We start from the raw sequence: 20,394 nt of genomic DNA, 5'->3' as shown, positions 1-20,394 counted from the left end.
ACCTCTGGGGGACCACAGACAGTCTCTGGTCCCTCCACATAGTTCTGGTCTGGTCTCTGGACTCTTGTGAGCTACTATCTGTAGAGCGGAGGCAGTAAAACATAATGATAGAGGGAGTGATGACGTCTGTGTGTTAAAGTAAATATGCTGCAGAACGAGTGGAACGAGTCGCTGTGTTCCAGGATGAAGGTCTTTACATTAAACACTCTTCTCTCTGAATGCAGTCGCGTTGAGAATCAGCATTCTGTTAGCGTCGCTCCTTCCACCAGACACTTAGAATGTAGAGCGTAGTGATCGTGGCAGCCTCTAGGGGGGTTTCGGGACTCTGAAAGCTTCCAGATGTGGGAACCTGCTCGGTCACCTCCACAGAGCAGCTCTCTGAGAAAGGTGGATGCTGAAGTGGTGGGTGAAAAAGACAAAAGCCTGGAGGCCCCGGAGCCTTAATGAGCAGCTGTGTGGCCCTCATTAAGAGCGCAGAGCAACCGCTGATCCTTAATGAGCTTCTTCATTAAGGGCCATTTGGAAGGGAGAAGGTCTGCGAGGCAGCCGGGGCTCAGCCACCCAGAGCACCGGGGGCAGGCCACCCCCCACCGGGGAAAACCATTCCACTACACTAAGTCACCGGATGACAAGGCACATGTGGGGGGGGGGGGGACGTGTCTGCACATAGACTCAACAGATTAGCTCACTAACGACACTCATAATGTCACGTATCCTGATCTCACCTGTCAGTTCATTTTAATCCATCTATCTGGACTGTTTGTTATTATCTTTAGAGGAATGGGAAATATGATGCTGCTGACGTTCAAAATAAACACAACAGCAGTGCAGCAATTATTCATAACGTGGGCTAATCAATAACAAACAAACATTTCATCACATTAAATATTAACTGTACCTGTTGAGGCCATTGGTATGAGGTAGTTACGATGGGCCCCAAGCTGCATTCTCTCTGCTGGCCACCAGGGGCGACTCCTCTCCGATTGTAAAGAAGTCTATGAGGACAAATAATGAATGATTTATTATCTCAGTAAACATGAGTTTATGGTCTCAATCTCTAGTTTATTTCTTTATTAATTTCGAACAATAACAAAAGATGAAAATAATAAACAAAAGGAAAATAAAAATAAACTAAACAGACAAAAAACTACTTCAATCAAGCTATTAACGAAAAAGAACAAAACAAAAAGAAGAAAAGAACAAGCGCTATTAACATCAACATCAAACAGAGCAGAAAGCAGGGCATGCTTTATTTGTATGCGTTGTTTTACAGTCCTTGCTGTATTTTATTTTTATAAAATAAATATGTATTTGCACCTAAAAGTATTTGCATGTAAAAAGCTGCTAAACTTCTCCCAACATGCGGCTTATCTGTACTTGCTATTTCACAAGGAGTCCAGTAGGATCTAATTTGTCCATCTCGACATCTCAAATCATAACCCCCCCCCCCCTCCTTTCTCCCCTCAGAGCCAATGAAATGCCGTCTCATCATGTTCCAGTTCAACAACAACAAAAAACCCCAACCAATTACCGCTATTTTGGCTCCAGCTATTATTCCGCCGTCCGTCCATCCAGTTGATATGATTCGTCTATTTTTGTGGTTAAGGCCGAACAAATTACTCCTCCACCTATATCATCAATACGGTCTTATCTGAGCGGTTTTGCTGCTGCCTGGGTGCTGGTCTGATTTCTTATTTCCTTGCTGCCCTTGGGCCACCGGCCCTGTGAATAGGGTCAAATGAAACCCAATTGGACAAGTTAATCACACCATATCTGCGGTTTATCCCACAGGTTTGCGGTGAAAAAAAAAATGCTCACACTTATCAACCCTGTCAGTCGGGGTCACCTTCCAAAACCCTGATTACGTGCTGCCAAATTCACCCCCCCCCCCCACTGTACCTATGCAATTCCATGCACTCAGCATTCTGCTGCCAATTGATTGGCCGCGTGTGACAGTGCTGAAAGTAATGTGGACATTGCTGCTGATCAATAAAAAAATGTATGTGGCCTGGAAGCTCGGAGGCATTCTGTAATGAAATCAATAGCTGTGCTTGGCTTGTGGCATTAAGATCATTGGCCGGGCTGTTATTTAGTCATTGTTGTCCTACACCAGCAGCATAACCTGGCTACCGTGAGAAATCAATGGCAGCGTATCGCAGCCAGCATCCCAATTACTGGCAGGGGCTGGCGAGGAATCAATGCAGCTTTTTTTTTTTTTTTTGTTGCCATTACCACTCCTTGTGGGAAATCACAGGACATTTATTTTACTCGGGGAATCTGCTGCAACAAAAGGGGATGACGCCCCGGCTGCTGATATTTAAGATCCATCTGAGGTGCTTAGCTTCCATTTCATTTGGGGGGGGGGGGGGGGGACCTGCGAGGGAAGCAGGGGGAGGAAAAAGTCATATTTTGTTGCCAGCCATTGACATGATACGTGATCATAATGTATTGATCACTGGTGGCTCCCTGACAACGAGGGAGGAAAAACCGAATCCATTACAAATAGTAAACTGGTTCCTGCAGAGAAATGAAATGTCTTCACCTGACGGATCCAGACAGCCACCGTCAGACACCAATGTGTGGGAATGTGTATGCAATTATGCATAATTAATATTATTAATTCCTCTATATTGGTTTGCCATTTGATGAGTCCTGTCGGAATTGTGTGGTTTATTTGAATTAACAACACACATTTTCAAGGGAAAACAAATATAAATTAGAAATTAATTAATAACAATAATAATTCATCTGTTATTTATAATGCAGTTTTGTTGTTCTAAATAATCCTAAGAACCAGAGTTAAACATCTCAGAAAAACCATCCCTGACTGTGTTGATGATATTAATTATAATAATAATGATAATGTCCTGTCCAGGGTGTACCCTGTAGGCATGGGACGATATTTTTTTTATTATCCTGTTCATGGAAATTCACCAGGATCGATTATTGTGAATGTTTTTATCCTGTTGCTCAATAAAATCCTATATCGTCCCATCACTGGTAGTCTTTTTTGTGTTGCAATATTGCTTTTGTCAGCTGGGATCAGCTCCAGACGATAATAACAAAGGAGTAAATCCACCCTTATATATATATAAATATATAAATATTACTGAGCATGTTTTAAGCCCCTTCATCTTAATGTGTTTACACTTAACACTAATGTATTGTGACTTTCTAAATAAATATTCTCCCTCGGCTTGCAGTGAAAGTTCATCCCTCCATCAATGCAGGATGCATTCAGGAACAGCGTTCGAGTGTAGGTTAACTTCATTCTGACACACACAAAACAAGTGAAAATAAACCCGAAGCGTTCAAACACACCTTGGGGTCGTGGTTTATCCGAACGTACGAGCCCGAGCAGACGGCTGTATTGATTCAAACTGAATCGGTTGTGTCAGATGTGCGTTAGACAAGACGCCTGAGAAAGAAAAAAGGCAGCTGAGGCAACTTCCTGTGCAGACGGAGCGTTCGCCGCGTCGAGGACTCGAGAAAACCAACATGATCTGTGAGCGCGTCGCCCGTCATTAGCATCAGGCCTCCAACATGCATCAGCATGTCAAATGTGTGAAAACACGCCGTGGGCCAAACAGACACATTACCAACATCGCTGCTCACCTAACACACTCCCAGACTGGTGCACACACACACTCCCAGCAAAGCGACTGGGCTGAACTGGGACGTGACAGGGAGAGGGGGACTGGTGAACGGGGGGATAACAAGCTCCGTCTCTTTATCAGGTGCGTCGCTACACTTTTTCAAAGCCGCTCACGCTGGAAAGCTGGCGGCTCAGACGGAGTCTTTCAAGCATCCGGCTGTAAAAAAAAAAACACACCGCCGTGACACATGTTTGATTAAAAAAGGAAATGACAGCAGTGTTTGAGACACAAATCGGGACTTTACGCAGCTGAATTTGAACGCCACAGTCTGGAGAGGAGAGCTCACTGAGCTTTGATGGGAGGATGAATGAGAGGAGAGATGCTGCAGTGAAAGCAGCAGCAGTAGTGGTGGTGGTGGTGGTGGTGGAGGGATATAGTATAAATGTATTTCCTGATACCAACGTTGGCCCATCATATATATACATTTATAAAGTCATTATATAATAATGTTAGAAGGAGGTGGTGGGAGCTGCAAGTCTAATGTAAATTAAACTTTATTTAAGTTACAAAATTAATAAAACAAAATAAATCAAATTTAAAAATAAATAAATAAACAGACAAACATGACCCTATTCAGGTCCCAAGTCCAGACAAACACCAACCACGCCAAGACCCAAAGCCAGACAAACAAGACCGGAGTCAGAACCCAAGTCCAGACAAACAAGACCCAAGTCAGACCCCAAGTCCAGACAAACAAGACCCAAGTCAGACCCCAAGTCCAGACAAACAAGACCCAAGTCAGACCCCAAGTCCAGACAAACAAGACCCAAGTCAGACCCCAAGTCCAGACAAACAAGACCGGAGTCAGAACCCAAGTCCAGACAAACACCAACCACGCCAAGACCCAAGGCCTGACAAACAAGACCCAAATACAGACAAACAAGACCCAAGTCAAACGTTAACAAACACTCCAAAACGCAGGTAACAGCGAATATTACATCCGCCATATATTTTTTCCAGATTCATCCCAAAACAAAGCACTTGAACGTGACGTTCCCGTAATTCGACTAGCACGTGAAGGCAGCATAAGCTATCGCCGCTAGCTAGCTCTCCGCTAGCCTAGTTAGCCTCGCTAGCCTAGTTAGCCTCCGCTAGCCTAGTTAGCCTCCACTAGCCTAGCAGTCAGAGAGCTAAAGAGAGACGTTATCACCAGCAGTATAACCGTTAGCTCCGCTAATGTGGCTCAAATGTTATGTTTAACAACGTTACAGTAAAGTTATTAATATTACCATAACTTCTGACGTCTACGCAGCTGACGCGTTAGCGGCCATTAACTGCAACGTCAGCGTATGTTAGCATCGCTGCTGTTAGCTTACCTCCTTCCTCCGGAGGTGATCAATTAGGATCCACTTCTAGTCCCGGTTAAGTAATCCAGTCGCAGAAAGGGGATCTCTTTCTAAAGTTACAGTGTTTTAAAATCCCGCATTACAGCTGTGACGTAACTCAGTTAGCAAAATTAGCGAAAGCTCTTCCACCGTCATCGTCAACCGTCGTGTCGGTCAACCAGCAAAAAAAGAAAAGGCAAACAGGAAGTGACTCCATGTTGACGTTAATATATCATTTTTTTAATAATGAATTTTATTTAGCTCAAATATATTTATTTCATGAAGAATACCAGCCACGCGATTTAAAAAAACACATCAAAAGTACAAGGATGTTTCTACTACTCACGAAAACTTAATAAATATTGTGTCATAATAATATATTTAAATTCCCGTCAAAGATATTAAAACTAAAATAACTGGCCTGTTTTGAAAAATGGAGTTTAAACAACAAAGGAGTTTAAACAACAGATATTTGTTTGAAAATTAAAAGTATAAAGTTGTAAAAAATGAAATACTCAAAAAGTACAGATACCTGAAAATTCAAGTTGTACAGCAACAAAGTATTTGTACTTTGTTAAGACATTCAGAATACCAAAGGAAGTTATTACATATTAAGTTTGGGCACAATTTAAAACAAAAATATTTTTTTATCATCATAAAAAAAACATAATCACAATTATATGCATTATCAACCCACAATAATGAAACATAATCTCGTCTTGAATCAAAGGCTGATTTCTTCTCTTGGAGCCGTAATAATCCAGATTGAAGCAGAATATTCTGTTAATTCTACACAGAATAAATATTTCTTCTGCTTATTACTTTCTGCTCATACAGATTTCCATAAGGAAACCTTTCTCCGGTTTTTGGGGGTCAACATGGAGGATTGGGTTCAGTGAGACCTCCGTGTGGTTCATCAGTACAGACTGACATCTGTTTGTTTAAACACAAGGATCTGTTTGTGCAGAAGGGCGGATTAAAAGTCACACATTAACAAGATCAATAAAAACATGCACACGTTCCCTTTGTCGCTTAAATACAAACGCAAGTCATTATCGTTGAAGAAAAACTGCTGATTCATGCTGAGCACTGGGATTGTTTTTAACCGTAAAGAATGCACGCGGTCCTCACAAGTATGGCAACGCAGCAACTGTCCCACATGCAGGAAGTGGAAGTTGTCCCGCCTCCTGACTCTCTGGGTGAAGAGTCAGTGTGAAAGCTGGTTTTATTTCCTCGCTCCACTTCTGCAGAGTCACCGCAGGACGTAAGTCGAGCTGCTGAACTGAATTATTCTGACATTATCATATTTATTCTAATAATCAGTCCATGTTGGCTTGTGGAGAGTGTTGAGCTAAGACTGCAGCTGGGCTGTCTGGTCACCTGATCTGTTCACACAGCCCGTGAAGTTTGGATCTGACAGACAATAATGTACATTTGATCTCCTTTCAAGAGAAATATTAATACTACACTTGTTTTTGGAAGCAGATTTTCATCTTTTTGTCGTTTCTGATCTTCTCTGAAACAGAAACTAAATCTCTTCTTCGTGGCTGTTTGGCTGTAAAGCGGCAGAGATGGCAGAGAAGGCGATTCAGGCAGCAAAGCTGATGGACGACGAGGTGTTCAGGGCCTTCACCACCTACGCAGCTGTGGTCATCCTGAAGATGCTGCTGATGGCGCCCCTGACTTCCTTCTACCGCATCACCAAGGGGGTAGGTGGCGACCGCAGAGCCTCCCGCCGGCTGCTCACGGTCCTTTTCATGATTAAATCTTACAGTCTGTACAGCAGGCGACCACTAGATGGACGGAAACGTCACGTACATTCTAACAGAGCCAAACAAGTTGTAAAAGAAAAATCACTTAATTCATTTTCTGCACATTCTCTCAATGCAACATCGTAATCTAGAAGCTTCCGTAAACACTCATTGGGCATTTTGTTCGTTCCTTCCAGGCTTTCGCGAATGAAGAAGATGCGCGAGCAAAGACTGCAGAGGAGAAGAAGAAGCTGCTCAGAAGTCATCCGGACGTGGAGCGAGTTCGAAGGTCAGATGATCGGTCACTGGGTAGCTACGTGACATCACGTAATACCAGGAAAAGATAAATAATACTGACTAATAATAGCCTGTGATCGGGTCCGATTCCGACAAAACATCCGACGTGACGATTTCCAGCAGAAACTCCTTCAGCTTAGACCCGCAAGCAGAGTTGGTCCGCCAAACCCCCGACGAGAACCAGAACCAGGTCTCTGCAGGCCCAGACTGTCCCGGACCATTCTTCTGCAAAACGAGAGGTTTTCCAAAGGGACTCTGGTGTTTGGAGACACTACTGCTTTTGTCCAGAGGGGCCGCCAAACCAACACGACGTGAAAGTTGCTAGCAGCAGCTTTAATGAACATGACAAACTTACTGAAGCTGTAGTTTGTATTTGATGCACAAATATATTTAAGTGTTTTTTTTGCTTGGATTATGACTTTAATCACGTTTAAAATAATAAAGTGTTGTTCCATGGGACTGTGATGTTCTGTAATGTGTTGTGTTCTCGGTTCTCCAGGTGTCACCTGAACGACCTGGAGAACATCGTCCCCTTCGTGGTGATCGGCCTCCTCTACGCTCTGACCGGGCCGGCGCTCGACACCGCCCTGCTCCACTACCGCGTCTTCGCCGCCACTCGCATCTGCCACACGGTGGCGTACGTCGGCGCCCTGCCGCAACCCTCCCGGGGTCTGTCCTTCCTGGTGGGCCTCGGGGCCACCGTCTCCATGGCCTACAGGGTGCTGAGCAAGGTCCTCCTCCTTTAGAGAGAATCCTGGACCAGCAGACCAGCAGACCATCTGTTTTTTTTACTCGGCTGCAGCTCGATTATTAAACATCCTCTGCAGTTACTCTGTGCGTTCCCCGGATGGATGGAAAAGGTTTTTTTATTATTTTAAAATAAACTTTTCTATCAGCTTTGGTGTCCGGGTGATAACTTCTCAAGGTGATGGCACACAGGTGCTCAAACTCAAATGCAAAACCATGAATTATTTAGAGTACAAGTGTTAAAACGCGGCAGTCGGCAGAAGAAGGTCATTCATATAAAATGTTAAGTTAAAAATCCTCCCAGTTTAAAAAAAAAGCTTAAAACATAACAGCGCGTCTTATGCAATATTCATACATTAACTTCAAAATGTGGCCCGGGCCTCAGGAAGCGAATGATGTCCATATATTCACTTTTAAAGGGTGTAAATGCAGCAGCAGCGTGTTCCAGATGTGAGGCCGGATCATCGGGAGTTATTTCAGGTCAGAGCTGCTGCCATCGGTTACGCAACCGCAGGATTCCTCGCCTGATGATCGTTGGACTGGTTTTCAACATTCACGATGACTCAGCCAAAAAAATCATACACACGACACACCCACGTTGTTCTGGAAACGTTCATGTCGGACCACAATGATTAATGAAGTTGATCACCCTGCACATGTGACCACAAAGTAAGATTTTAAAAACGGTTGTAAAAGTTCAACGTCCGAGGTTCGAGTTTTATCATCGTTGTACGATAAAAAAACACAGTGAGACTCTCGAAGCTTGAAGAGATATACAAATATTTAAATTAAATAGAATAAAAAGCTATAAAAAGGACAAGTTTACCTTCTGGAAAAATGACTTAATTATTAAAAGAGGAAGTGTATAAACATCTCCAGGGTTTGGACTTTGTAGATATGTGTTGAAAGAAAGTGCATAAAAATAAAGGTATAAAATGGGCAATAAAATAACAAGAAGAAATAAAAGGGAAAGACATATATGTATACATAACTATTTCAATATATATATATATATTTGTAGTTTTTTACTGTGATTCACTGAAGGAGACGGAATCATCACATTTCTTTCCTTGTGGTAATTCCAATTTGAACAAAAATCATTTCATAAAGCAAAAAACAGGAGAACATATTGATTCCTCAGCAGAAATTATTTCAGTTGGACTTAATAAAATAGAGTAAAACAAACTTCCCCAGTTATTTACTTACATTAAGACAATTCTTTTCTCCGTTCAAGCTTCTCTGTGTTCATTCTTGTGTCATTTTACAAGTTTATGAAATCTCTTCATGAATCATAAAATACAGCCATGAAAATTCTAACTCAGCGTGATGTATTTGTATAAATCTGACCATTAATGATAAAAAACCCTCCAGAATATAAAGAAGCTGGAACGTCTGGTGGATGTAAAAGCTGCTGAAGGGAAGATTTCTCATTTAGAGAAAACTCATTTAGAGAAAACGGCATTTAAACATCTGGATTGTTAAACCACCAGGTGGACTAATAGTTATGTTTAAATATGCAAATGAGGCATTATCTAACGGTGACTTCTGGGGAATTAAGTAGGAACAAAGAGACAAAAGGAAGTTTTATTTCCACAAGAAAATAATAATAATAATAATTTATTAGTAATTCTTCACTCTCTGGCTTTAACCATCCAGGTCGTTATTATTATTTCACATAACTAAAATAATAATATCCAGCAGCAGCTTTTCCATGAACACAACTTCCATTTCTAATACATTTCTCTAACTCTTCCTCTAATTAGCAGGCGACAGATAATTCATAAATAATTCCCAGCATGCAGTGCGGTGACGACATGACGGACAGGCGTCTCTTTCACAGCGAGGCGGGAAACAAAAGAAAAAAGAGATTTCATTTGTGTAAAAATGAAAAACTGGAAACATGTTGTCTAATCACGATGACACTATTATTGCAAAGAAGCACATCTGAGAAAATCATTTATTTCACGTGATTTCATGGTTTAATTATAGCGGGCTGGAAAAAAATCTGTTATTTTTATCTGTATTTCTTTTTTTTATGATATTACCATGTTTTTCCCTCTCTTTTAGCTCGTTATTCATTTCCTTTTCTCGACTGAAACGCAGATAAAATGAATCATATTTTTGATTACCTCAGCAGCTTATGTCAGAATGAATAATGTTTAATAATGTGGCGCCGGCTGATAAAACAACACAACGCAGAAGAAGGAAGCCGAGTGAGAGGCAGCTTGTGTTTGTGGCCGCAGAGACGGGCTCGTCCACCAGAGGGAGACATTTTAAAAGTCAACCGAGTTGCTCTCCCCCATTAAGGAACCCCTTTATGGGACCAGGTGCAGCTCATTAAAGCGCCTCAGCTCCAGCAATTAACTCCATTTGCTCCGCTGATAAACATTCCCACATCCCACAATGCAACATTACATTTCCAGCTGAGCTCAAACTTAGAAACGTGTTCCTGGAAACGCAGAGCCGTTTAGACCGGGGGTCTTTCTCAGGCCAAGGACCCCCAAGGCCTTCAGAGACCTGGTGGAGGGACCCCCAAGGCCTTCAGAGACCCAGTGGAGGGACCCCCAAGGCCTTCAGAGACCCAGTGGAGGGACCCCCTATTACATATCATATAATGTTCCTTATTAAACAATAATAATGTGTAGTGCAGCCTATAGTTCATGTATAACAGTGCTTTGTAATGATGGATGGATACAATGCTAAAATAATAATTGTTGACAGATTAATATTTTAATTCAATTTGATCACGTCAACATAATATTAAACAAACAGGGAGATTTATATTCGTTAATATAGGTTGTATTCATGTTCAGGTGGATTTTTGGACACAAACGTTTAGGGTCAAATAACTTCAGGGCCCCCCTGCAGTAACTCTGCGGACACTCTGGGGTCCTGGACCCCCTGTTGAAGATCTCTGGTCCAAGCCCAATGTGGTCCGATGTAGACCTGATCGGAGCGAAGCGTCTCCGACTCGTCGGGACGCGTCGCGGTCCGATATGACGAACGCTGGGCGCTCCACGTGAAGGTGACCGGCTGGCAGCGAGGAGCGTTGACACCCATGGGTGGGCGCTGTAAATAGTGGAGGGGAAACCACCATGAAGGCTGCTCTGCATCGCGGCCCCCCGTATAAGTAGGGGAGTTTTATGGGAGCTCATTTGTTGGGGACCCTTGGCCCCTCCAGGGTCTCTCATTCCTCAGACGAGTCAGGCATTTCACAGCTCCGTCTATAACTAACAACCACAGACACACCCAGGACGCCACACATCGATTACACTCCAGCAACTGTTTCACATTACAGCAACGTGTTTCTAAAGGTGTCAGAATATCCCTGAATTATGTTTATTAGGGGAGAAAAACCCACACAGCCAACACTTCAAAAGGCAAGGCATTTTAGTTGTAGAGCACCTTCAAGCAACAAGGCAACGAAACTAAATCTAAAACAAGCAACAAAATAAAAAAAAGACCCTGGTTTGAATTCAGGAAGGACTGAGATCCCTCAGTGACTTATAATTAGATTTAATTTGATGGTTGGTGAGGTTCAGGCAACAAAACTACTTGGTTAAGTTCAGGCAACAAAACTACTTGGTTAAGTTCAGGCAACAAAACTACTTGGTTAAGTTCAGGCAACAAAACTACTTGGTTAAGTTCAGGCAACACAATTGTTGACAGATTCGTATATTGATATTTATAGAGCATATTTTTAATCTATGTTTCAATTTCACATCATAACATTTAACAGAAATGCTTTTCTATCTGTTTTTACGATCAATGTAGCCGGACGTTAGCTTTGTCGAGCTAAGCTACTTGCTGCATCTCATCACGTGACCACATGGCAAGGCATGTGATTGGCTGGTTAGTTGCCGCAGCTTGAAACCAATCAACGGCAGCGTTTTGTTGCTTTTGTAATTGACTGTAACGATGAGCTCTTTTCTAGCGATGTCCGACTTGGCGAACACGAGTTCTTGGTCGGAAAGCGATCGCTAAATTAAGAGCTCGGCATTAATCCTCCGCCAGACGCTCCCCACGGCTTCGCACCGCGAGCCGAAGCAGGAAGTGAGTGATGACAGCGAGGCGCCGGGCCGTTTGTCTCCGGCGCTAATCATCAGCCGCCGCGTCACACGCCGTTCTTCCATCCGAGAGGACCGGCGGGATGAAATATGACGGGGTCGAGTCTCTCCGCAGAACCCAAACTGGAGGTCTGACAAGCATAAATTATGTTAATAGAATTTAATAAAAAACACTTTATTCCAAAGGTTCCAGTACTTTGAAATGTCAGGATGATCTAGTGAGCTACCTGCAGAGAATCCTGACGCTTAAGTTAGAACACTAAAATATTAAAACAAGAAATCGTGATCGCTCATGAGGGATGACGGAGCGCCGTGAAAAATGTGGAGAGAATGCACTCGAGTCTCCCAGGTGGAGTTTTCTCCGTTTTTATTAATTGATCTGAGTGTGGAATCTGGTCCTCCATTATGGCTCCGCATAATGAAGAAGATATTAAACAGATTTGGGAATATTTTTAATGAAAGAATTGCCATTTTTTTGTGTTAATTCCCGCTCTGTAATTTGCAATCACACTGTTATCTAAAAACAGCAAAAAAAATTGTAATTAAGTAAAGAAAATTGGGCTTTTGTGTTAAGTTTGGTGATTAGTAACGGCCGCCTATTGAGGAGTGGAATTATCAGAAAATGATTCTGATGAATAGTAAAAAAAAAAAAAAAAAAAAAAAACACCTTCCCAGCACACACACACACACACACACACACACACAGGATGGCGAGGCCGTAAATTATCCTCTGCTCGTTGTTAATTGAACATTTCCATTGTTACCATGACAGACTATTGATCGGCCGTCAGCGGTCCCCAACGGTCCCCCCTGGTCCCCCTTTGGTCCCGAGGACAGACCGACAGAGACGTCTACGGGTTCGGCGTGGAGACCGAAGACCAGCAGCAGGACTGAAACAATAAGCAGATAAAAGCTGGGAAAGAGAGAGAGACTGGATGCTGCGTTGCCACGGCGTTCAATTACAGCAACGTGGGAGGTTAAATCAATAAGATTCAAATTGCTTATGGTAATCACCTGCAATGCACCTCCAATCACTGGGATCAGCATAAGCAATCTGCTGACCCTGGTCCTGGTTCCTGAACCGCCACAGATTGGACCACATGGAGACGAGGGCCTGGATTCTGCAGGTGTTATTATAAAATAGTGACATGTCTTGAAATGCCAAATACTTCTCTCTTTAAGAAGTACTGGGAAGGTAAAACTGGAGTATAGTGTAGTATACTACAGTTCTGAAAAGTGAAGCCAAAGCTGAAGAGCCTTAAAGCTGCATTCTCTCTGCTGGCCAGATTAGATTAGGTTTATTTGTCATTGCACAGGAATACAACGAGATTCAATGAAACTCACATTCTGGACCAAAACATTTAAATATAAAAAAAAAAATAGCATAATAAATAGACAATAAATACATTCTTATCATCTCATTCACTCAGTACATTCATGTCGTTATACACCATACCATCAACTCATTGCCATTGTATGCATTAAAACAGTAGTGCAAAATAAGCCACCAGGGGGCGACTCCTCTCTGGTTGTAAAGAAGTCTATGAGAAAATGGTCCTACTTCTCTCTGCTGGGCACCAGGGGGCGACTCCTCTCTGGTTGTATAGAAGTCTATGAGAACATGGTCCTACTTCTCTCTGCTGGCCACCAGGGGGCGACTCCTCTCTGGTTGTATAGAAGTCTATGAGAAAATGGTCCTACTTCTCTCTGCTGGCCACCAGGGGGCGACTCCTCTCTGGTTGTATAGAAGTCTATGAGAAAATGGTCCTACTTCTCTCTGCTGGCCACCAGGGGGCGACTCCTCTCTGGTTGTATAGAAGTCTAATAGAAAATGGTCCTACTTCTCTCTGCTGGCCACCAGGGGGCGACTCCTCTCTGGTTGTATAGAAGTCTATGAGAAAATGGTCCTACTTCTCTCTGCTGGCCACCAGGGGGCGACTCCTCTCTGGTTGTATAGAAGTCTATGAGAAAATGGTCCTACTTCTCTCTGCTGGCCACCAGGGGGCGACTCCTCGATGGTTGTATGGAAGTCGTAATAGTTGACCTTGAATTAAAGAAGCTTACTTTGTTAGCAGCTTCACACCAGAATCCACATGGATCCAGATCCAGGAAGGGTGCTGCTTGGTCTTAATTGTTTTTCTTGGGGACAGAAAAGTCCTCTCAGAAACCTCCCGATCTCTATGAAGTAAGAGAATCTCGCCTTTCGTCTGAATAAATCCCTGAAACGGCGGCGAGGCGGCGTCCCGTGCAGCGTTATGAAGCAACGCGGCAACCCAACGCCGGCCTGTTTGCAGTTAATGAGTTTCTGCGGGAGAAAAATCAATAACCTGGAGGGAGGCTAATTAACTTTGAACCATTCTGCAACCGTTTTGGCGAGACATGAATGTTTCCATTGTGGGAAGCCAAGTTAATAATAGATAAATGAGGGGTTTTTTTTGTTTGTTGATTAAAACAATTAAAGCTGCTATATGTTGCTGTGTTCATCCTCCAACATACGGACTCTATTCAAAGCACCCGCTGTATAAAAACTCAAGTGTTGGATTTTGTTTGTAACACTGAGTCTCTAAAGACGTAGGTGACGTAGTTAAAGGGGTAACAAAGTCCACATCGATACTAAACTGGGGGTCACATAAGACTTTCACCCAGGAGACCGCTGTTCACGTCAACATTGAACATGTTGCTTTCAATGAATTAAAGTGCAATTAATGTATTCAAGATGTTGTATTAGTATGTATAATGCTTCATCCTACTCCCTTTCTTTACAAACTTATGTTGTTTATTTGTTTTCCGTTATTATGGGCTATCTTTTTTTTAATGTTTTTTTTTCTGGAAATTAAGTTTATTCTATTATAATTAACTCTCGCCACATTAGAATGAACATTACATAGGTTACCCAACAGAGTTTATTTTTACACAACAAACCTAAGCAAGTACTTTTGTTGCCTAAAAATAATCAAGTAGTATTTAAAAAGGTTGTTTTAGTCGGAGTTCCTAAATCTAACTTTGTTGTTTCCTGAACCTAACGAAGTCGTTTTGTCGCATTTGTTTTCAATTTACGACATTCACTGCGTTTAAAGCTACGACCAGAAGAGAAGAGAAACGTAACTGAGATGGTAACTGTGGAGGAAACTTTACCTGCAGCCATTTGAATCCCAAACCTGGACCTGGTCTACTGAACCTGCACAGAAGACCTGAAACTTTGAATGCAGAAACTCCTATTCCCCCTGAAGGAAGACTACTTCACATAAGTAACGGATGATGTCATCATGGCGGGTTGCTGTGTTGCGGTGATGTAACTGACGATCATAACGAGGAGGCGTCGACACAACCTGGTCCTGGTGAGGATGTCGGGCGTTGCGTTGCCCTTTGACGGATCAGATTGTGAGGACGGGGGCGGGTTGGGGGATCTGCGGAGGCAACATTGCTCATCACCGTCGAGATGTCACCGATTGCTGCACTTGGGAGAGAAAGCAGGAGCTGCTGAAGTTTCCAGCCTGAAACCGGCAACGAGGACGAGGGAGAAAAAAAGTGCTAACAGATTTATTTGGCCTGTACGTGGTGTGCTCAGGTTTTCACCCCCGTGGCGCTCGCAGATCAATAATTGAACAGAGCAAGGATAATAGCCACTACACACACACACACACACACACACACACACACACACACACTCCGAAGCTCGGCGAGGAAAAACTAATTTGGAGGCCAAATAAATTGCCGCTCGTGGTCCGTGTTGCTCATCACCTGTCTGCTTTGTGAGGGACCGACGTTGTCACGCACACATTAGCTGCCACTTCCTGTCACAATAACTCCTCAAGGTGTGACCCGACCCCCCGACCCCCGACCCTCGACCCCTGACCCCCCACAGATGAGAGGAGGAAGCGACCCGGTCCCGGAGACGTACCCGGTCTGCTTCACCGTGGTCCATAATGAGATTCTGAAATACCGTTTTTGGGGATGCAGGTGCATTTTATTGTTTAAAAGCCGTTTGTGGATCAAGACGTCGCTGGATGAGGTCTGCTGAGGTTCAGGGACCAGAAACGCTGGGGATCTACAGTAGTATCTAATTGCCAAAGTAGCCAAGTTGCTAGGTAACTAGCTCGGTAACTAGCTCGGTAACTAGTTCGGTAACTAGCTAGGTAACTAGCTACTTAATTTTCAGGCGACCAAAATGTTACTTAATTAACTTTCCCGCTGCTGAAACCAGATCAAGGAGCATAACGAGGCCTCGTAGACCTATGAGGGTTCAGAGTTGGCGATAATTGAGGGTTCAACACCATGTGGCCCTTTACATTACACATCGTACATTTTTCGTAAATTTCTCGTAAACAAAGAATTGCGATTCACGTAACTTAAACTTGAGTTTGACACTAACAGCAGTCTCCTGGATGAAAGTCCCGTGTTTGTTTAACCCGTACACCTCCCTCTCCTTTCACTGCGTCTACCCATAATGCACCGGGTGGGTGTGTCGCATACAAATGCTAAATGAGCTGATTATTCTGTTATTCGGTCATATTCGTACATGTGTCCAAATTAAATAATATAAGACAAAAAATAAATAAAAACAAAGGTGTTAAAAAGAACGTTTTAAGGCCGAAGAAGATGATGAAGAAGAAGATGATGAAGAAGATTAATTTTTTTGGACGATCAATAAAGAGAAATTTCGCCCCTTGTTCGCCCGACAGACGCTCTAATTTATTGTTTACTTGCACTTATTGAGCTTTGAACATTGTTAAATCATAGCTTTCAGCTGTTTAATTTCACCTTGCCCCCCCCCCCCCCCCCCCCCCCAGAGCATTCAGCCAGTTTACATGAGAGAGAGAGAGAGAGAGAGAGAGAGAGATGAAGCCACCCACAGGGTGCTAAAAATCTTCCCCCATTATTTGGTCTCTCCTCCCTCTCCTATGGCTGAGGTGCTCCTGCATGAAATGCTGATGTGGCCCCCCCCCCCCTCCCTTCTCCCTCCCTCCACCCCCCCCCCCCCCAGGCCTTTCTTCTCCATCTTCTCCCCGTGGCAATAGATCAGATTTCCTCCAGGGAAATCATTACTTGGCATCATTACCATTCCCAACACTTTTATCTACTAGCCCTTGTTTCCTCACTCCATCGCTTGATTAAGTTTAGGGAGGGGAAAAGGGAGAGGGGGGGGGGGGGTTACCTTTTAATGCCAGCCCCAATAAAGAGGCCTTGGAGGACCTGCTTTGATTGGGGTACTTTGAGGTGTGGATGGCGTCTGGTGGGACGAACGGATTTTAAACTGAAAACTGAGTTTTCAGAGACGTCGTTAGTCATGGTTTCATCTGCTGAGGAAGAGGAAGACGCTCGTTACGGCCGGACATCACCGAAGGTTTGTTTTAATGAGTGTGTAATATAGCTATCTAAGTACCTAAGCAGCTAGGTAGCTAGTTAGCTGATAGGATGTGGAAGTGGCCCGCTACAACGGTCGCTATGGCAACGGTACACATAAGAATGGCCACCACTCTGACTGCTACGTTGATTTGAATGTCGGATTATTTATTATTTCTTCTCTGAAACATGTTGATCGCAGTGTTGACTTCCTGTGTTTCTGACTGTTTGAGCAGCTTCTCTTTGTGCCACAGATCCATAATTCATATAGTTTAATTTTTTTGGTTGTCCCCCCAGGTAAGTCCCGGTGCCTCTGTAGGACCCCCCCACCAGAGGAGAGAGCCTTAGGCGACGGCTTAGACCCGGTCTCTCTAGAGACGGCTGCTCAACTGGTCGCCTCCATCTAAGAGACAAAACACAAACGCTCTAGCATCTCCTCCTCCTCCTCCTCCTCCTCCTCCTCCTCCTCGAGTGCTGCACGTGGGCGCGCTCCTCGCAAACCGTGCTAGTGGTGTCTCGGGGTCGGCGGCGGAGGCGGCCCATAGACGTCTTTGAAGGCTTCGCCTGCACGAATGTTTCCTGACAAACAAACTCAGAGAGGAGGGACGTGGTGAAATCTGAAAATGCTGTAATGAGGACACACGCCCCCCCCCCCCCCCCCCCACCGTGGGACCAAATTCGGACCTGAACTCCCACAACGACACTTGAATCCGATTGGCGCTACGTGTAAGCCAATGGTGCACCTTCTGCCGTCGGGGCAGATTTCTGTGACGGACCCACAATCCAACAGACTTTTCGGCGACTGATCAGGCCTCTCAGGCCGGGGCTTGCCGGGTATTAGGGGTGTCAGGTTCTGTGACGGGACGGTGAACAGTAATTACAGCGAAAGGCCCACAAGTCAAGATCCACCCACACCCCCCTCCAGTGTCAGTGCCGGATTGGCAGGATGGAAGCGCCGGCTCCCGGGGTCTCCAGAGGACCCATTAGGAACGGAGGCCCAGAGTCCTGATCAAGCAACCCCCGGTGCACTTCCACCGCGCAATTACAGCTGTAGGCCGCCTCGCTCGTGGAGCTCACTGTTGTTTTTAGCGTCACCTCGGTCCACGGCCTCCTTAACAACGCCGCTCAGTAGCGGGAGGCTGCGAGCCGGCAGTCGGCGGGGCGAGACGTGCAGGTCGACTTAATGATGGAGGGGGTTACGGCTTTCCGTGTGATGTTACGCCGGCTCTGATTGGTGGAGGGATCCTGACCTTGTGGTGCACTGGAACCTATTACTGCAGAAGCAGGCTGCGGGGCTTTGTAATTGCTCGGGGTTTATGAGGAGAGCTCCGGCTCGTCGTCTATTCAGGACACGTCGTCGCTGCTGCTGCTGCCGGAATAAAGACACGACAGCTTTTCCACTCACTTTTTATTGTTTGCATCAGTTTGTTCGTGAGAAGGTGCACCGAGCGGCCAAAAGTACATAGACGCCCTGAACCGCTCGGCTGCAGGGCTTCACTCTCACATAGGGTGTTGAGGTAGTTTATACTTCTTCAACATGTTTCAGAGGGGAATATTGTATATCTTTTTAACTTTACATTTATTTGACAGCTTCTAGCAGCTACAACATTAAAACCCTGCTTACACATTATTGCATCAGTGTTGATAATCCACTGACCAAAAATAAACTGGAGGAAATATTCATATCCCTTATTAAGTACAAAAACCCACAACATAAGTACATATGGTATTATTTATGGACCTAAAAAGGTATCAAAAGCTATTATCACCGCTGGTTTAATCCCCATCTTTATTGTGGTTCTGAAAAGTTGGAAACATGAGTTTATGATCTCAATCTCTAGTTTCAAGTCTTCTTCAATCCAGCATGATGTTCATTTAGTGCATTGTGGTCCATTTAGAGTCCAGCAGACCATTGCGGACCCTCCAGGTTCCCCTCATGTAAACTGCATATGCATATTTTGCTGATGATATGTTGTTGTTCGTCCCTGTGGTCCAAACAACAAGGTCTCTGCTGTATTTATGTCTAGATGTCCTTATTTGGAGTGTTGATGGAGCAGCTACAATGTTAGCGTAGCCTAGCGCCCATCAACCAGACTCCATTCAGAAAACCAGCGTTTTAACAGTAGTTATCTTGTGGTCTTGCAGACAGACCTAACAAAGCATGACTCAGCACTTTTTACTGATCACCATCATGATGGAGTTATTTCAGCATCCTGTTCATCTGGTTATTGATATTAAATCACAGATCAATACTTTATTCTGGGTTCCTCCAGCTGAACCAGACGTTTGGTATCTGGGACTTAACAAGATGTACAAAGCAGCAATAGTGGTTAGTGTCCTCCTCACATTTACCTTTATGCATCAAATACATCGTTCTTTACCGTTTGTCTTCCTTGTTTTGTAACATTTAACTGGAACTTTGTGAGTAGTGTGTAGGAGGCCTTTTGCTTTCTGTCTTCTCTAAACCTGCACCTCTGTTTATGGCTGATACCCGGTTCTCCTCAGATCCCCATCTGCCCCGTTTGATTACACTCATCCTCCAGAGAGAGAGGGAGAGAGCGAGCATGCCTCGAGTCTCCTCCGCCATTTCACACAACAAAATAAGACGTTTCATCGCACACATCGCGCCTCCACCGAACGAGCCGGGTGGGTTGGAAACTGAGAGAAAATTGCCTTTTGAATAATCCACTTCTTGATTTTTCTCCCCCCCCCCCCCCCTCTTTTTTTCCTCCTGAAAGGTTTTCTGAAGGTTATTGTTGAGAATAATGCAGCTCCTGCCCCCCTGCAGATGACAATCATCTTTCCAATTTGTTTGAGATTAGGTCATATGGAAACAGCGCGTCGTAAACACACGGGGTCGGCACGCCGGCGCCGGTGGAGGGGCGGGTGGCACCGCTTCCCCTCCGGCGCATCCAGCCCCTGATTGCCGTGACACTGGCAGCGGTTGGAAACCGGGGGCAACAAACAAACAGAAACCCACAGATCTCTGTTACTAACTGGGAGAAGGGAGGGAAGCCGGCGACCCCCCGCCCCCCCTCCCCGAAGCAGCGTGACCAGATTGGATGTTTGATTTGCGGCCGGATCAGTAAACACAACGACGGGCTTCGGCTGCTTCTTCTTTTTTGATTCAACACAAATCACATCTGAACAAACAAAACGAGTTTCTGGGGTGTTTGAGACGGCGGCGGTGTTGACATCGACGCCGCCA

At 44.4% G+C, this 20,394-nt stretch overlaps 1 protein-coding gene across 2 annotated transcripts; it reads left to right on the top strand.

Moving 5' to 3' along the window:
- The first annotated feature begins 6,118 nt into the window (after positions 1-6,118).
- Positions 6,119-7,926, top strand: LOC311032058 (microsomal glutathione S-transferase 1-like). Of its 2 annotated transcripts, none has more exons than XM_084038666.1 (4): positions 6,119-6,245; positions 6,507-6,690; positions 6,930-7,021; positions 7,529-7,926. In XM_084038666.1, exons 2-4 carry the CDS (start codon positions 6,553-6,555, stop codon positions 7,773-7,775), a joined length of 477 nt encoding a protein of 158 aa, XP_083894792.1. In that variant the 5' UTR covers positions 6,119-6,245; positions 6,507-6,552; the 3' UTR covers positions 7,776-7,926. The 2 variants fall into 2 exon arrangements, with proteins under 2 accessions (XP_083894792.1, XP_083894793.1); XM_084038667.1 differs by lacking the exon at positions 6,119-6,245 and adding an exon at positions 6,277-6,409.
- Positions 7,927-20,394: the final 12,468 nt, after the last annotated feature.

This window comes from Eutrigla gurnardus (genome assembly GCF_963514095.1).
Source record: "Eutrigla gurnardus genome assembly, chromosome: 21".
In the NCBI taxonomy this organism is placed as follows: domain Eukaryota; kingdom Metazoa; phylum Chordata; class Actinopteri; order Perciformes; family Triglidae; genus Eutrigla; species Eutrigla gurnardus.
The sequence above is the reverse complement of the archived record's forward strand: the minus strand, read 5'-3'. Positions and strand labels throughout refer to the sequence as shown.

Excerpts from the sequence above, each read along its gene's own strand:
- LOC311032058 (XM_084038666.1), top strand. The coding sequence starts at position 6,553 with ATGGCAGAGAAGGCGATTCAGGCAGCAAAGCTGATGGACGACGAGGTG. Across the intron at positions 6,691-6,929 it reads TCTACCGCATCACCAAGGGG|GCTTTCGCGAATGAAGAAGA; the intron begins GTAGGTGGCGAC and ends CGTTCCTTCCAG. Across the intron at positions 7,022-7,528 it reads GACGTGGAGCGAGTTCGAAG|GTGTCACCTGAACGACCTGG; the intron begins GTCAGATGATCG and ends TCGGTTCTCCAG.